Raw genomic sequence first — 17,161 nt, forward strand, 5'->3', positions numbered from 1 at the left:
ATTAGTGTGTGGTGATAGTCACTAGATAGTCATCATGGTGATCATTTCATGATATTTTTAAATACTGAATCACTATGTGGTACATCTGAAACTAACATAATACTGTACATCAGCTATAATACTTGTCCCAGAACTCTATAGAATTGCTGCCACGTTCTTGTGTGTTATGACTTCTTTTAACTGAGGAGTAGAATAGATAGTAGAAAATGTAGTTCCTAGTCTTTGTTCTCAATAACCTTTGTCACAAGAACATAAGGATTAAATTTTACTTCATGATTTTCTTCCTTGAAAGTAATGGTAAAGTCTTTGTGGATTGCCTTCTTAGTAATGATTTAGTCTTGGATATGGTGCAAATAAAACTATCCATTAATTTTCCACTTTGAGCTGTACCATGTGGGGGTAATGTTAAAACAGCCATGCAGTTATCATTGATTTGTTGACATCTTTTGCCCAAAGAAGGCATGCCATGATTTTCCTCAAAAAGTAAGGTTTCTTCTTGATGTGTAAATAATATCCACATATGAATTTGAGATCACATTTTATTTTTCTAACCTATGCATGAGGAGTAGGAAAGAAAAAAACACATTTAGAGCTTGAAAGATTGGCAACTGAGAATGTGCCTTTAGTCTCATTGGCAATATGTTTTGGTTTAAATGGTGCCGCTGATTATTTATTTACTGCCTGTGTTTCTTGACCAGTGATAACTGCCAGTAGTTCCATTTTGATTAAAAACCAAGAAACGAAAACCTTTTTGGGTGTTTTTTTGTCTTCCTATCTCAAGGATACCCGGGTATACCAAGTATACTCAAGTGTTCTTAACCAACTTGCCACTCAAAATACAGTGATCAGCAAGGGTACATCTGGTACATCTGAAACTAACGTAATACTGTACGTCAGCTATAATACTTGTCCCAGAACTCTACAGAACTGCTGCCACGTTCCATGTGTATTTTTCCCGAAAAGATCCTGAAGCATAATTCTTTGTCTTACTCATATATTTTTGTTGGTGTTTGACTTAACCAACTGATTCTTCCTTGTTAAACTGTTTCTTTTACTTCTGTGAGTCTGTACCTAGGATCACCTTCTGTGATTTTTTTCCCCCTAAAGACAGTTTCATGAATGGTTGTAAGAAGGCTTGCTACACACAGGGACACTGTTGATGTGCTTAATTTTTGCTGTTTCTCAAAATTTTTTAATTTTTAATGTCTGGGTTTGTTGCTTGTTCTCTCTCCTGATTTTCTGTGCCAGGTACCAGTGGAAACTGTCACTGGACCCATGCATCTTTTATTATTTGGCAAATGTCTACTGAAGTGTGAAAAGTAGATGTGAGGCCTGTTGAGTAATCCAAGCTGTGTGCTTTATGTTTTTCTGTGCCCTGCAGGGGGTGTCATTAACTTGTCAGTACCTATAGTTCTGACAGCTACTCGGGAAGATAAAGAGAGGCTGGATGGCTGTACAGCATTTGCTCTGATGTACGAGGGCTGCCGTGTGGCTATCCTTCGCAATCCAGAGTTTTTTGAGCACAGGAAGGAGGAGCGCTGTGCCAGACAGTGGGGAACAACATGCAAGAGCCACCCCTACATCAAGGTCCTGAATAAACCTTGCTATGTTTTATCTTGATTTGCCAATAACGTTTGTGCTGAAATATGGGGAATTACCTGTGTGTCTCCTACTCCATTGGAACTGTTAGCATTTTGCAGAATCGAGACTGGAACTTATAGTAGTGTGATGAGCATATGGTCTTGTTGTCTTGGTCCAGATGAATATTTAGCAAATATCTTTTAAACATCTGCTTTACACCAGGCACTGAGCTCAGTGCCAGTGCTGGGAATACAGGGCTGATGTGCATGGCACGCACAGTCTTTATGTGCTTGGAGCTGACTCTCTAGTGGTGGAGCCGACATTAATCATGTCCTTGCAGGTAGGATGGGAGGGCAGGATGCTATGGGAGCCCACAGCAGGCTGGTTTTATCTAGTCTGGGCTTTTAATTGAGCACTGTTCCTGATATGCATGCAATGAGAATTATAATAAGTCTCCCCAAAGGGCCTCATGTATTTTATGTTTAATATGCGAAATGTTATCACTGAAGTCAAATTTCTGTCTGTTGTTTTACAGTAGGCTTTGAACTTTAAAAGAAACTAAGTGAAATTTTAGTAGCTTTATTTATCTGGAAAATTTATATAGCATTTGTTTAGATCATAGCAATGTGCTACATCTCATTTTGTTGTCTCAGGACAAAAAAGTGATAAACTTAAAAATAGGCAGATATGTTGTTTAATGAAATAAGGAGGTTGAACTAATGGTGGTATCAGACATTCTTTGAGCTTAAAATTCTACAGTTATTAATAACAAGTAACAGAGTTTACAAGACTGCTTATGGAAATTCTTTGAACCACATAGCAAACCTGTAGGATGGCTGGCATTTCCATTTTACACATGGAGAAACTGAGACTTTATAGGGAATGTATGTCTTGACCCAAGTTATACAGCTTATAGGTGGGATGAGAGGCTGCTTTGAATCCAAGACCTTGGGCTTGAAAGCTATCTTCCATAACCCATAACAGAGAGTCATTATTGGTGGACACAATAATGTCACGTACTATGTAACCCCTACCGCTAAAGAGTACCTTTTTATATGAATTCATTGGAGGAGACATTTTTTGATCACTCAATGTATGTGATTACTGTTTATGTTAGGTACTACTTTCATTTAGAGCAGTATGTAAGGCTTCTTAGACTAGTTAGTGCCTGGTATGCAGCCGTGAGGAACCAGTAAGATTTGGATAGGAGGGGACTGTAGGAAACGGCTTTTGAGGTGTGTGGAGCAGGAGGATCCAAGACTGTGTGTGTGGGAGCTCCCTGGTTTGTCGTTGAGTGGGAGAGAGGACCTTGGGCTTAGCGTTCTACTCTAAGCTGTTAAGATTTTACTCAGTCATAATAACAATTTACATGTATCTGTGCTTTTCAAACCACATTTCTGTTTGTTGGTCCTTACAGTGACCCTTAGGAGTAGACAAGGTTATTTTCTTTATCCTGAGGAATCTTAGAGTGGATTCAGCCTGCCCAGAGCTGTGAGGAGTCAGGGTTAGAGTCTGTCTCAGGTCTTCTGAGTTCTTTGTACCGTGCTGCTCTGCCTTACTGGGCACAGAGACCACAGGCAGGTTTGACAGGGTCACAAACAGCGTGGTGCTTTAAGAAGTTAGCCCAGGAGTCTGGAGCAGGGTGTCCCTGTTCCAACCTCCACTCCCCTGGTGCCGTCCATGCTCTCCCGGGCTGCAGCCTGGATGTGCCTGTCGTCTCCTGGCTAGACCCCTGCCTCCTCTCATACCCACTGCAGTCTGTTCTCCTTGGTGCAGCCAGAGTGAGTCTTAATAAAATATAAATCTGAGCATATCACTGCACCCTTTAAAACTCTCCAGGGGCAGCTCACTGTAATAAGAATAGACCCAGGTGCCTGTCTGTGACTTGTCCCAGGGGTGGATCCTCTGGGCTCTGACTCTGCCGTCTTACTCCTGGGCTCTTCCTTGGCCGCTGCCCCTCTCCTTTCTCTGCCTTTCTGACCTTCTAGCCACACTAGCCTTCTTTCTGTTCCTCAAGGACAGAAGCCTGTTTCTATGCCAGGACTTGGTGCTTGTTGTCCCTCTGCCCGAAGTACTTGACCTCCGTGACCTGTTCCTCTTCATCATCTCAGGTTAAACGTGACGCTCCCTGGTGGTCTAGTGGTTAGGATTCGGCGCTCTCAGGTTAAACGTCACCCTCTTCAGAAGGGCATTTCCTGACTCCTTTCTCTTAAATGACATCCACTCTGCTCCCTGGACAGTGTTCCATTGTCCTGTTTGTTTTCTCCGTAACTTTGATCAGTTGCTGTAATCTCTCTGATTTCTCCTCCATCTCGCCCACTAGAATGTAAGCTCCATTAAAGTAAGATCTTTCCTTCTCTTTTCTGTTGTATATCCCAATGCCTAGCACAGGCCCTGGCACGTACCAGGTCTTCAGTCAATATTTGTTGAGTGAATGGTTTGATGGATGGGGAGGGACCTCCTCATGAGGGAGACAAGGCGGGGAGTGACGACACAGTCAAAGTGCACCTGAACTGATGCAGTGAGGGGAAGAAGGTGAATTTGAGCTGTATTGCAAAAATGAATGGGTCCTTGAGGGTAATATCTCCTCCTCTCAGGGGCAGGGAAAGAAGACGAGTGAGGCTGAAAGAAATCTGAGGTGGTGTGGAGGTTGGAAGGCATGAATTTGTGTCCAGCTCCATCATCATTACTTTAATTGCTCAAAAGTTTAGGACTGGAGAACACAGAGGGTGAGGTGACCCAGGGTTACCCGTTTTTTTCTGTTAATCAATGTACAACAACAACGAAAAGAATGTTTTTGTTACTTAAAATGTCATAATTATTCATTGTGGCTTTGTTTGCCTTTCATATGCAAATGTAATAGCTGTTTTACCAGTCATTTGCAAAAGTAGGAAATGTATTCTAATTCTCTTGCATCTCTAATCCTAATTCAGTTGATAAGCCAAGCAGATTTACCTTTGACCTTCAGATGAGAGTAGTTTACAGGTATATTTAGCTTGTATGAGAGAAATGTTCTTACTTATTTTGCTCTCAGCTTCTGTTGAAAAACAGTATTTTCTTTCTCTTGCCATTAGATGGTTATGGAACAAGGTGACTGGCTGATTGGAGGAGATCTTCAAGTCTTGGACCGAATTTACTGGAATGATGGTCTTGATCAGTATCGTTTTACTCCTACTGAGCTAAAGCAGAAGTTTAAAGATATGAATGCTGGTAAGACATGGACCTACGTATCTAACATGGGGCTACTTGGAGTAGCAACGGAATATGTAACGAAAGGTCATCAACCTAAACCGACCAACAGAGTGCTTTAGATCCCACAGTGTCCTATGTGAGTGGAAAGTATCACTGCAGAAAATAATAGGACAGCAGTATCATGTTTGCTGTTCATTCATCAAGTATTTGTCTTGCGTCTTGATATACCAGAATGCCAAGTGCTGAGGATTCATAAATGAGTAAGACAGGAGCTTGTGGTGTGGAAGAGACAGACAGTGAACAAATAACAGGAGAAGCTGCTGAAGAGCAGGTTCCTAATGATTTCAGATTTCTGGGTTAGGATGAAATGGAGCAGTAGGAGTCGAGAGTCTGTAGAAGCTGTCCTTTGCAATACTGTCTTAGAAAATACCCAGGGTGGGTATTTTTGTATCGGACACTTGGAATTAGCAGGTGTCTTATATGGAGGTAGGTAAATGGTGTCTTTACACTGTCACCCACACTTGCAAATTCTGGGTGCCATGTTAATGACCAGCAATTGCTGCAGAGCAGATCTGGGGAGGCTTTTTTAAGATCTGAAGTATTAGAAGCCTCCTACAATCATGCTACTAATTCTCACCCACTACAGAAATGGTTAAACTCAGTCATTGGTGCTACTTTTTAAAATATCTTCTGTGTGGAAATTGGGCAGATAGGGCTGAGAAAATTCAAGCGAATGTGGTTGTTTCGTAAGGAAACAGCTGCCCACCTGGCCATATGTGTTAACCAGAAGTCCGTCTCCCCAAGTGACTCTAGAGTCTGGGCAAGAGTACCCGTCTCATCGGTTGTGTTTAGCTTCTGTGAACACAAGACCCTGGTAGTCATTCCCAGTCCTGTGTGCACACTGTACCCCGTTTCACCACCTAGAAGTTAAGTGGTTGTGGGGAAAGTGGTTTCCTCTCTAAGGCTCGGTTCCCTGAGTCCTACAAATGAGGACAATGATGGTAGTGAAATGAGGTAAGATGGTGAGGCACCGTCATAGTACCTGGCACACAGTAAGAGGTTAAGGTGTCGTTTCTGTTATGTGAGTCTGAAGCTAGTTTACCTGTATATGTCTAAAGGGTAGAGAAAGAATATCTTGTTTATTCTTAGGTTCTACTGTAATTTGCCAATATTGGAAGTAATTAGAGATTAAAACCGATCGAGGACTGGAGGCCTCAGATGAGCACACGCTCTTCAGAGTGCCACAGTTCCCACCCAGCCCGCTCCGTTCACTCACACTTCTTGCTTGGCCCCTCTAGGGTATTTCAGTGTAGGACCCCATTCCTTTTTCTGAATTTTATTCCACTCCTGAATTTGAAGCAAATATTTGGCTCAAGTTTATACTTGTGTAGGAATTTCTCTGACTATTACGCTTGATGCTTTCTTATGCAGCAGCTTGTTTTCTTTCTTGCTAACATGCTTTGGGCCGAGTCATAAGGGTCTGTGTCACGACTGCTGTTGGTCAGTGATGGTGCCCCATTCTCTTTTGTCAGTGTGTGATTTAAGGGTCCATGTGGAAGTCAGTTTTGGCCTCTGAGATATAAGGAAGAGGGGCTTCTGGGAAAGGTTTTCCTTCCTGACAAGAAACTGGCTTAGGGCAAAAACATTTCCTTTTTCCTTTCTTCCTTTTCTTCCTGCTTTGGTTGCTGTCTTCATGTAAGGGTGCAATGTTTGGAGCTCTTGCAGCCATTTTACATCCATGAGAATCCATGGGAATCTTATACTGTTTAATTTTCTTACCCAACCCTGGAGTCCTCTATATCCAGAGTTCTTATTTGAAGACCTAATGCTTGTTTGGTGATACAGGACACTTCCAGTTGGGTCATTTGTATTTGCAACCAGAAGCATCTGACAGTTTGATATATGCAGACTTCTTTTTTTTTTCAGACTGGTGAACAGGAACATGTTTAACAGATGACTTGCTGAGACCACCTTGTTTACTTTAATTTTTCCCCCCAAATAATTCATATCTGGAATTCATGGTAGTAAATTAATCATTGGCACTGTTGAGCGGTCTTATCAAGAAATTATCATTCATAATCAGAGACTTTATATTACATCTGTTTTGCGTTCTTCCTTGGGCACCAAACATTTTAAATCATTTAGAGCAGTTGTTGCATAATGAGTGATTGCAGCTTTGTTTAAAGTAGCTGAGAGCCAGGTAGGCTCTCAGGCAGAAGAGATGGTGAAGCATTATTTTGTTTACTTTTCCATTTTAGACTGAGGCAAATAAGCAAAGACTGAGGAGCTTCCTTCATAATTCTTGTTCACTCTTTTAGGAAGCCAGTAACGAGTCATCTACTGGCATGTACAAATCCTAGTTCAAGGGAGAGAAAACAGGGTTTTTTTTTTTAGTTTCTTTCCTTACCTCTCCTTCCTTCTTCTTCTCTCACCTTAGAGGAGCTTTGGTTACCCTGTGTGCGCTCCTGTCCTGGGCACAGTAGTATGCTCAGGTTTGCTGTCTCTAGACCGTTCTGCAGTTGGAGGGATTGAGAGGGCTTTATTACCCAAGTCAGTGATTGAAAGGTGACACGGTTCCAGATGGCAGGTTCTCGGAACCTCTGATGGTTGACCACTATCCTGGAAGGGAAGAATGAATTTCACTTAAACCAAGTAAAAGCCGGTTAGTATTTATTACACACAGAGTGTTCGTGTCCTGCTGGGTTATAGAGGGAAAAGTTGACATACCTTCTTTCAAGCTAGTATGTGGTAGCACCCTGTTGAATAAATCTGAGAAAGCTTGTAGAGTTGTTGAACCACAAAGTGTGTTTTAAGTGCATGGATAGAGACAGTAGGTGGATGTCTTAGGCAAAGTTGGGAAGGATGCAGACATGAGAAGGCTGAGATGGAGATAGATGGTTTGGCTCTGAAAGCACTGGGATTTCTCGACCATAAATGGTGGTGAGTTGGAGATGCTGTCACCTGAGGGTGGGTGATGGATCCTCTGTCGGCCAGAGTAGGGCACATGCAGATGAGGCTGTGAACATTATCTGACAGTATTTAAAGAGGGGTGATCAGGGTTAAGGAAACCATCGAAAAATGATGAGGCATCCAGGGACCAGCGAGTTGGGGTCGTTTTACCATTCATGAAGGGGTGTCATAAGGAAACATTGTTTCTGTAGTTGGGTAGGAGGAGCTGGAGCTGTGGAGAGGGGCTGCTGGGCAAAAGCTAGTTGTAGGGGGATGTGGGCATGGATGACAGGATGCTACTGGTGCAGACTTTTTCTTCCTGCATCCTCTGGTTTCCTGCTAATGTCTCCCATAGGGAGGCGGGTGTACAGCGCTCCCCCACCCCCAGACACACACACACACACAAACACACAGGCACACAGGCACAAGACAAAGAATGGACGAGAAGGGGAATGGAGAACAGGCAGCACGGTGTCCAACTGGCAGAAAGCATTGTATTCAACATTATTTTTCACTTTAATTTGAAAGCATTTCTAGTCTTGAGAAAGAAAAACAACTTGCTGCCGTACTTTGTGGGTATGAGAGTACCTGTTTGTGAAAAATTCTAGTCTAGTCATATTTACTCAAGTGGCCTCTCTCTGTCTTGTTGATTTTCCTCCCCTCCTCATGAACAGTTTAAGTAAAAGATTGCTAATTTATGACAGTCCTGAGGGAAGGGCAGGAATCAAACTCTTACTTCCAGCTCCCTTCAAAAAGCTGCCACAAACACAGCGTGTGCGCACACCCCACTTAACAGCTCTAGAGCTGTCGTCGGGACTCTCTTGTTCAGCTGCTGCACTGATGTAGGGAAAATCAGAAATATGTGTCCTTCGAGCTTGGGGGTAAAGTGGCAGATGACACAGCTTGGGGAGGACTGGGAGAGAAGACCTGCTGATGACTGCTGTATGTAGGACAGTTTGCAGAGAAACTGAAGGAAGGAAGTGGGAGGATGTTGTAATTCTGGGTTTCGTGGTTGGGGTGCAGGCCAGGGCTCTGTCTGTGGGCCAGGCAGCGAAGCACAGTTCTGAGACGTCTGGGGGAAGGGTAGATGGGGTGGGAGCAGTTCCCTGCTCACTCGTTTGTTTGTTGCTCGCCAGGACCCTCCTGGGGGACTGCAGTTGTCCCCAGGCCCCTGGCTGAGAAACTGCAGAGCAGGGGTCAAGCCCTGGTGTTTGTCCTCTGCCGCATCACTGTTGATGGCCGTGGTGCAGGATTATGCTGCAGTGTCCTTCACGGATCCAGGGGGTCAGTGCCCATCCTCCTCCCACCACCAGAGAATGCTGCTGGTTGCCACTCCTTCCCCGTCATGAATCAGCACATCCTCAGAAGAACCTTCTCCACTCTCTTCTTCCCCTTCCACCTGCTGGAAGGAAAGAGGTCAGACCGTACTTGTTAACATAGTGTGTTGGCTGCTGGACTGGAGAGTGCTGAATCCAGAGGAGAGGAGAGAAGCTGTACTGCTGGGCTCTTTCTTTACTTAGACGTAAAATGTAAGAGGAGGAACAGGTTTTGAGAGCTGGACCAGCATTTGTCTTGGGATGTGACAGTCATAGTGAAGGTGGAGGAATTGAGGGGCTGGGGAATGTACTGAAATTGTTCTTAGGAGTAAGTCTCTGTAACTGATGAGTTGGAAGGTCAGGACATAGAGATGCAGCTAACAGAAGCCATCTGTATGCACATGGTAATTGAATCCAGGCTCAGGGTAGGTTTCCTGAATGATTATGTAGAGAAAGAATTTCCTAGGACCCAGCAATGAACCCTGTTGCTCCAAAAGGACTACAGGATGTCAGAAACAGGTGATTAGACGAGAATGGCCAAGCAGAGTTTATAATGTCATACACATTTGATCACAACTATGTAGAGATGTCTGCATAAGGGAAAAAAAAAAGGAGACTTGTAAAAAACCTAAAACAGTGGTATTAAGATAGTGCATTTGGGGCAATTCCTGCCCCCCAAATTTTCTTCAGTGTTTCCTGGTTTTTACTTAAGGAAAAAGGGAGTAAAGAGGCAGATGAAATAGAAAGCATGGTTAGCAGGCTTTGAAGCAGTGAAAACAGTGGTGCTGATTTTTCTTTTTTGGTCAGAGGCAACAGATGTCAGGGCCATTTAAAACAGGAAAATGCCTTTTGGATTTGGCAGGAGTTTCATACCCACTGTGACAGAGCAGGCAGGAACTGGTTGAAGGAGTGACTCTAGTCCTGGTCTTGTCTTCCATTGCTTTATCCTTCATACCATCACCAGACTTACCGATCATGATCCTCTTGGAGTTGAAGGAAGGCTATTCCCTCTAACATGTATTTATTTTCTGATTACTGAATGTTTGTTTCTCCTCCTCTGACTAGACTGTAGGCTCCTGGGGGTTGGGGGGAGGGGAGCGGTGGGATCAGTTTCCCGGTTCCCCCAGGACAGCATAGTGGAAACAGAATTTTCATCCTGTCCCAAACTGCTTTCTTCCCTGCCTGCTTTGGCAGCTGGATGGAGGCTGGAAGTGGGAGAGAAAGACCAATTAGTAGATGAGTCTTGGGAAGCAGAGATGGAGGGCTGATGTGCGGGTTGGTAGCGAAGAAAGCAGGGCTGGGAGTGAGGTCTAGGGAGCAGAGCTCTGTGTTGCATGTGGAGGATGCGTGGAGGAGGACCAGAAGTGCGCAGGGAGGCTGGCCAGGGGCAATCTAAGGTGCCTGTGTGTGCTAAGGCTGGTGGAGAGACTATCTGGAGCTTAGGGAAGTTAAAGTCAGAAGACGTGAATCTGTGAGTCACCAACATCTACAGCCCCGCTCAGTGGCCTCGGGCCCAGGGGAGCAGGTGGGAGGAGGTTTGAGGGAGAGGGTAGCACCTGTCTTCACTGTTGTCACGGTGTGACCCCATTCACCAGTTCGTAGGTTGTGGTCAGTCCGATGAGCCTGTCTGTATCCTGGGGGAGGAATAGATCGAGTGAGTGGAGAGAAAGGAAGAGTTGGTGGACATTTATTTTATATGGAAACGTGGGAGCGTGTTCCTCCGCAGCAGTCTTCTGATTTTGCTGTCTCCACTCTTCCCACTGACTCTGCTCTCCCCGACGTCAATCCTGCACAGTCCCACTAGGCGAATTTCCTGTGAAGTGTTACTGATGAACTCACTCTCCACCTCTGTTTGGAACAAAGTAGCCTTCCCAATCTGGCCTTCAAAATTCTACGTGATAATCGTGTGCCAGGTTTTATATCCATCTTTGGCCAAATGGAGGATTCTGTGTCCTCAGACACATGCGTTTTCCTCCCTCCACAGATTTGCTCACACCAGTCGGCTTGGTTGTAACTCTCTTCTTACCCCCATCACCCGAATTCCATTTGTCTTTCAGAGGTGGGTGAACTGCAGCCTACAGGACAGATCTGGCCCACTGCCAGTTCTTGTAAATAAAGTTTTATTGGGAAATACCCCCATCCACTCATTTCTGCATTGTCTGTGACTGTCTTTGTACTACTCCTGCAGGATTGAGGGCTTGCAGCAGAAACCTCACAGTCCGCAAAGCTTAAAATATTCACTCTAGTTCTTTAAGGAAAAAAATTTGCTTTTGTGCGTGATGTCAGCAGCTCCACAGTTACTTTCTATAAATCAAGATTATAGAATTCCTGGTCCTTTCCCAGGAACCAGGGGACAGCAGGCTACAAGGAAATGGAAATTATTTAATAGTAAATTTCAGTCATCTGGTGGATCATAGCCCAATTTTAAACACAGGTGAAACCCTGGTCCTAGATAAAGGAGTCTTCCACTAAGCCATAAGGAGATACAACTGAAAAGGCGAATATTGTACACTGATCGTGGTGTGACGATAGGGAAATCACCATCCTTTAGAAAATGGGGATGAGAGTGAGAAATTAATGAAAGTTGCAGTAAGTATCCATGGCCCATTATTCTTTTTCCATCCTTGATAGAAAACTGATGGAGGAAATTTTAATGGTGATGCATATTGGGTTATGTTAGTTGGGACAGTACCTTGGGAATGTCAGCTTCCAGTGGATCGGGTACTCCTATTGCATTGTTCATCCACGTAAGTTCTCTGGTGGGAAAACCAGATGGTAAGGATGAAAATGCAGTCTGAAACTGCAGGCAGTTAAAAACATTTGTGTCATTCATTGATAAATAGTTACAAGGGATTGAAAAGACTGGAAATTTAGGAAAGACTTGGTAGTATTGGCAAGAAAAAATGGGCAGACAGATCAAATGATTGTTGGATTTCTGAATGGAACTGATAGTAAGGAAATAATGCTACCTGGGAGAAATTTTGGCAGTAAAATCCCTTATATGCTGCTAATGTAAACTTTTAAGAAGTCATTCGTCTTAACTTTATCTGTTAAATGTCCAGTGTGGAGCAAGATTAATTCTTTTTGGAAAGGAAACCTAGGTAGATGAATTATTAGAATCTGTGAAATACATATATTTGAGACAGAATTTGTGTTTTATGTTTCCTTTTGCACATCCTGTCATATAAATAATCTGGCTAAATGGCGGTTTTACAAAATCAGATTTGACCTGATTGAAGTCTAGGAATGTAGTCATCATACACCTGAGATGCATTACCCAAGGGTCCTATTCATGGTCAGGCGCCTGTTCCTGATTAAGGAGGGCGAAGGCTGCATATTGCAGCACGGGACTAGCGCACCCTCATCTTGGAAACACTCACTGGAGTGTCCGTTTGTACTGGACTAGGCTTTGAGCCACTAGTAGAAAAAGGGGTTCAGTTTCCTGCCGGAAACTTTTAGATGTGGTGGGTGTTTTTTTAAAGAGTGAATTGTCTTAAGGAACTTAGATTTATTAAGTGACAGCATGCAATGTGCATCTTAGCATGCTGGGTACCTTATATTATTTTATTTTCAAAACACTAACTTTAGTATCATCCCCACTTCAGAAATGTATAAAGTGAAATTAAGTCCTTACACAGTCCATGGTTAGAAACTGGTAGACCTATGATTTGAACCCACAAATATCCTGTTTCAAAACAGTGTTTCTTCTGGTACTTTACACGTATCTTCTCTTTTAAAAATTACTATGGAAAATTTCAAGCATATACTACTTATATTTATTAAGTAGAGATAATGGTATAGTGAATCACTGTGTGCTACTAACCCAGCTCTAGTAGTACCGGCTCTTGGCTAATCTTGTTTCACCTGTACTCCTGCCTGCCCCACCGCATCCCTGCATGTTATTCTGAAGCAAGTCTCAAACCCCATGTCATTTCCATCTAAACAGTTAAGAAAGTATTTATTAAAGGTAAAGACTTTAAAAAATAGAACCATGGTATTATCACTATTGCACCTAAATAATAATAGTTTCTTAATACTATCAAATATCTAGTCAGTGTTTGTATTTCTAATAATTTCATAGTAGTCAACATTTCTTTTTTTTGTTATTGAAGTACAGTCACAATGTGTCAATTTCTGGTGTATAGCATGTTTCAGTCATACATACATATACGTGTATTCATTTTCGTATTCTTTTTCATTATAGGTTACTACAAGATATTGAATATAGTTCTATGTGCTATACAGAAAAACTTGTTTATCTATTTTATATATAGTATATAAATAAGTAAAATAAATATAAATAAATTAAATCCCCAATTGTAATCAGTTTATGTCTCTCATAATTTTTTACTTTGTTTTTTAACTTTTTATTTTGAAATAATTTTAAATTGACAAAGTTTTAAGAATACTACCAAGAACTCCTATATCTTTTTTCCCCAGATTCCATAATTAACATTATACTTTATTTGATTTCTTGTTCTCACTCTTTTTGAAAGTTGCAGACTTGTTGCCTCATTACCCCTTGCTATTTCCACATGTATTTCCTGACAGCAAGGACAGTCTCCTTCCTAACCTCAGTGTGCTCATTAAACTTGGGAAATACCATTGATATAATACTGCCTACTCTCTATACTTCATTCACATCATGACATTGTCCCAGTAATGTCCTTTATCACAAAACTAACAACAGTAAAATCTTCCCCTGCCACTTTCCTTCCTGGTTCAGGGTGTCAGTCATGTCTTTTTATTTTACTTCAGTCTGAACAGTTACTTAGTCTTTGCTGTGTCTTTCACAGCCTTGGCAGTTTTGAAGAGTACATATGTTTTGTTGACTGTCTCTCAGTTTGGGTTTATCTGTTTCCTCATGACTAGGTTTCATTTATACACTTTTGTCAGGAATCCTATGGGAAGCCTTTCTGAATTCTCAGTGCATCATGTTTGGTGGCTTATAAGTTTGATTTGTCTATTATAGATGAGGTAACTTTTTTTAAACTTAACTTTTATCATTTGAGATCATCTTTGCCAGGTTTTTCTGCTGTAAAGTTAACAAATTATTTTGTACTTACTAAGAAGTATTTTGGGGGAGAGATTTTGAGACTCCATAAATATCCCATTGTCATCAGACTTACCTGCTGGCTTTTGCACGCTGCAAATACTGCCAGGAGGTGATTTTTCTATTCCATCATTCCATCTATCTTTATTAGTTGACCTTTTACTGTAAGTTAGAGTTTCCTCTTCTCCTCTATTGGTTTGTTCATTTATTTCATTCTTTCTGCACTCACAGATTCCTGTTTTACTCAGTGGGTTATAATCCCTTAATATCATTATTTATTTTGATATTTAGCTTGTCCCAGGTTGGCCTTTGGGCCCTGCTGGACTGCTTGCTATATCCATTCAATGTGCTCTCATCGTTCTCTGAGCACTTCCTTTCTCTATGACACAGAAAGACGTTCCAGCTCCTGTTGTACTTTTCATGCTCTGGCCGTAAAATTGGCCATTTTGCCAAGGAGCCATGGTTTATTTAAGTGGGGAGTACTATTTAAAATGCAAAATTTGGGCTTTAGTTTTGTTCATTGCCACTGGGTAGTCATTGCTTGTAGGGTCGTTCAGTGGACAGAACCAAAAAATGTGCATAGGCACATAAACACATAGACTCATCACATATATCTATATCTGCTTCTGTGTCTGTTTGTCTATATAGCTGAGAACTGTAAGCTCACACTGCTACTTTCAGTCCTAATCTAATACCACATAGTCTTTTGTAGCCTTTCTTCTTTTTGGTATTTTTGTCTTTCTTCTCCTGCAGTGGGAATCCTGGCTCCCATTATCCTCAATATATTTGCTTCCATGCTCTTATCTCCCTGTGTGTACAGTCTCCCAATCAAAAGGGCTGTCTTCTTGGCCCTGGCCCTGTTGGTCCCAACCATGCAGGTGTCTCCGTGGCTTTGGTGCCGCAGACTTGTGCAAGGTCAGCATCCTTTCCTCCCTGTGGTGCAAGCCTGGAGCCACTCGCCCCCAGCCTCCCCATCAGTGCAGTAATCACATCTGCCCAGGAGCAGGATGCATTAATGCTTAGTAAGTGTCTCTGTTGTGATTCAAGGCTGTTTACAAAGAAAATGGGCATTACAAAGTGAAGGAAGAGAGGGGAGAGAACCAAACCTCCTGATGAGATTTAGGACAGAATCAGGATGCAGATTAAATTCAGAAGTAATTTTAATGTCATGTTCGGGGGACATTCTTTATCAGTTCTTTTGTTTTTTTTTTTGGACTGGGATATAATAGAATCATGAAGTAAAATTGCTCCTTGGTCTTGGGAAGGGGAGTTCTGGAATTCTACTTAATGGTTAAAAGAGATGTTTTGAAATCTTTTGCTATCCATATATTATATCTAAAATTCTTTGAAGGAAGGAAAAACTTGCCCTCCTCCCACTTCTTTCAAGCAGAGTAGTTTTAAATACTCACATGTTTGTATCAAGACTTCTTTTTTGTATGTTACGTCATTATCAGCTGTTTTCTGGGTGAAAACCAGCCTGGCGCATGTGTAGAAGATCACTTGAGAATTTCAGAGCATGGGGTAATGCTCTGAATCTCGGAATATCACAGATGTGTCCCCAAAAATCTCCTGGTCAAGTTTCTTTCTGTGCCTTTTGTCACGGTGAATAGAAGAGGGTCAGAGTTGAGACTAGGCTGGAGTTGTTGTATTGCTTGGCTTGAAGTTACTAGAAGAGGGGATGATGTTCTCTCTGAGTCGAGATCGAATCAACATGATTGGATCAGCCAGATGTTGTGAGGGATAAAACACAGAGCTCCTCTACCTGGGTTGTTGCTCTGTTCTGTGAAATTACTCTTTGATGCCAAGGAACCACACCTTCTAAGAAAGGTCTCCTGAAGCCAGGGTTATAAGCAGAAGATACAGAGCTAACCAGTTTAATTAATCTAGAAGTTTTTATTATTTGAGTAATAGTAATATCCCTGTAAGGGATATTGTTTTTGCTAAACTATAATCCAAAGTCCAGACCTGGCATCACAGGACAACATAGTATTCCAGTCAAGGAAAGTAATCAGTATAAATGGCCTAGTTGGATAGTAAGTAAATTAAAAAAAAATTTAAACTCTACCTGTCTATCTTTCCTTAATAAAGGAGTATCTTAGGGCCAATGGAGGGATTGACCTGATGGGTAATTAAAGCACAGACAAAGAGTTTATATCCATTGCAAGCAGTTGCATTGAGCTGTTAGGACCAGAAAGTCTGATGATTATTCTCAGGTTGCCCATGAATGCAGAAAGTAATTATTATAAATCCATCACTATTATGTTGACACATCCTTAGGCTTCTAAGATTTGTAAAGTAAAAACTGCTTTAACTCATGTTGCCTTGGAGTACATGGTCAAAGCAGTCCGTGTTTTCCATCAGTTTCTGATTTTGAGCATGCATGTTTGCTTAATCCTAAGCATCGAGCTTCAAGAAGAACTGCTTGTCCTTTGGAAGGTACTCTGTTAGAAATGGACTGTTCTCAACTCTGGAAATTCTTTTTCAGATGCTGTCTTCGCGTTTCAGTTACGGAACCCGGTACACAATGGCCATGCCCTGCTAATGCAGGATACCCACAGGCAACTGCTTGAAAGGGGCTACCGGCGCCCTGTGCTCCTCCTTCACCCTCTTGGGGGCTGGACAAAGGATGATGATGTTCCTTTGATGTGGCGTATGAAGCAGCATGCTGCGGTGCTGGAGGAAGGAGTCCTGAATCCTGAAACAACAGTGGTGGCCATCTTCCCATCTCCCATGATGTATGCTGGACCAACCGAGGTAGATGGCTTTTATGACTGTCACTGCAGCAGTGTTGAAACCACTCTTACTAACACAGCTGATATCAACAGCACACTTACCTACAGATTTTTCTCTGATCTGTGGGTCTATTCTAGACATTAGTTGTGCCTGGAGTACTCTCCTGCTCTGTCGAGGGTGCTCTTTAGAGGTGGCCCCCAAGAGGCAAGCCTTCTTGGGAATGGGAGGGCAGAAAGGACTTCTCTTGGCTCTTATTGTGGTTCTTGGTCCCAGCTGTGAAGGAGGGAAAGTTCGTGCAGACAGAGGGCTGGGTGAGCTTGGGAAGGTATGGCACATG

General features: G+C 42.4%; 1 protein-coding gene across 2 annotated transcripts in view; it reads left to right on the top strand.

Moving 5' to 3' along the window:
• Nucleotides 1–17,161, top strand: part of PAPSS1 (3'-phosphoadenosine 5'-phosphosulfate synthase 1) — a 105,737-nt gene that overhangs the window by 47,979 nt on the left and 40,597 nt on the right. For both annotated transcript variants that reach the window (XM_031690607.2, XM_072939208.1), the window contains 3 exons: nucleotides 1,382–1,587; nucleotides 4,656–4,791; nucleotides 16,577–16,845. In XM_031690607.2, the coding sequence (XP_031546467.1) occupies nucleotides 1,382–1,587; nucleotides 4,656–4,791; nucleotides 16,577–16,845 (611 nt within the window). The remainder of the gene's footprint in view (nucleotides 1–1,381; nucleotides 1,588–4,655; nucleotides 4,792–16,576; nucleotides 16,846–17,161) is intronic.

This window comes from Vicugna pacos, chromosome 2 (genome assembly GCF_048564905.1).
Source record: "Vicugna pacos chromosome 2, VicPac4, whole genome shotgun sequence".
NCBI classification, from domain to species: Eukaryota; Metazoa; Chordata; class Mammalia; order Artiodactyla; family Camelidae; genus Vicugna; species Vicugna pacos.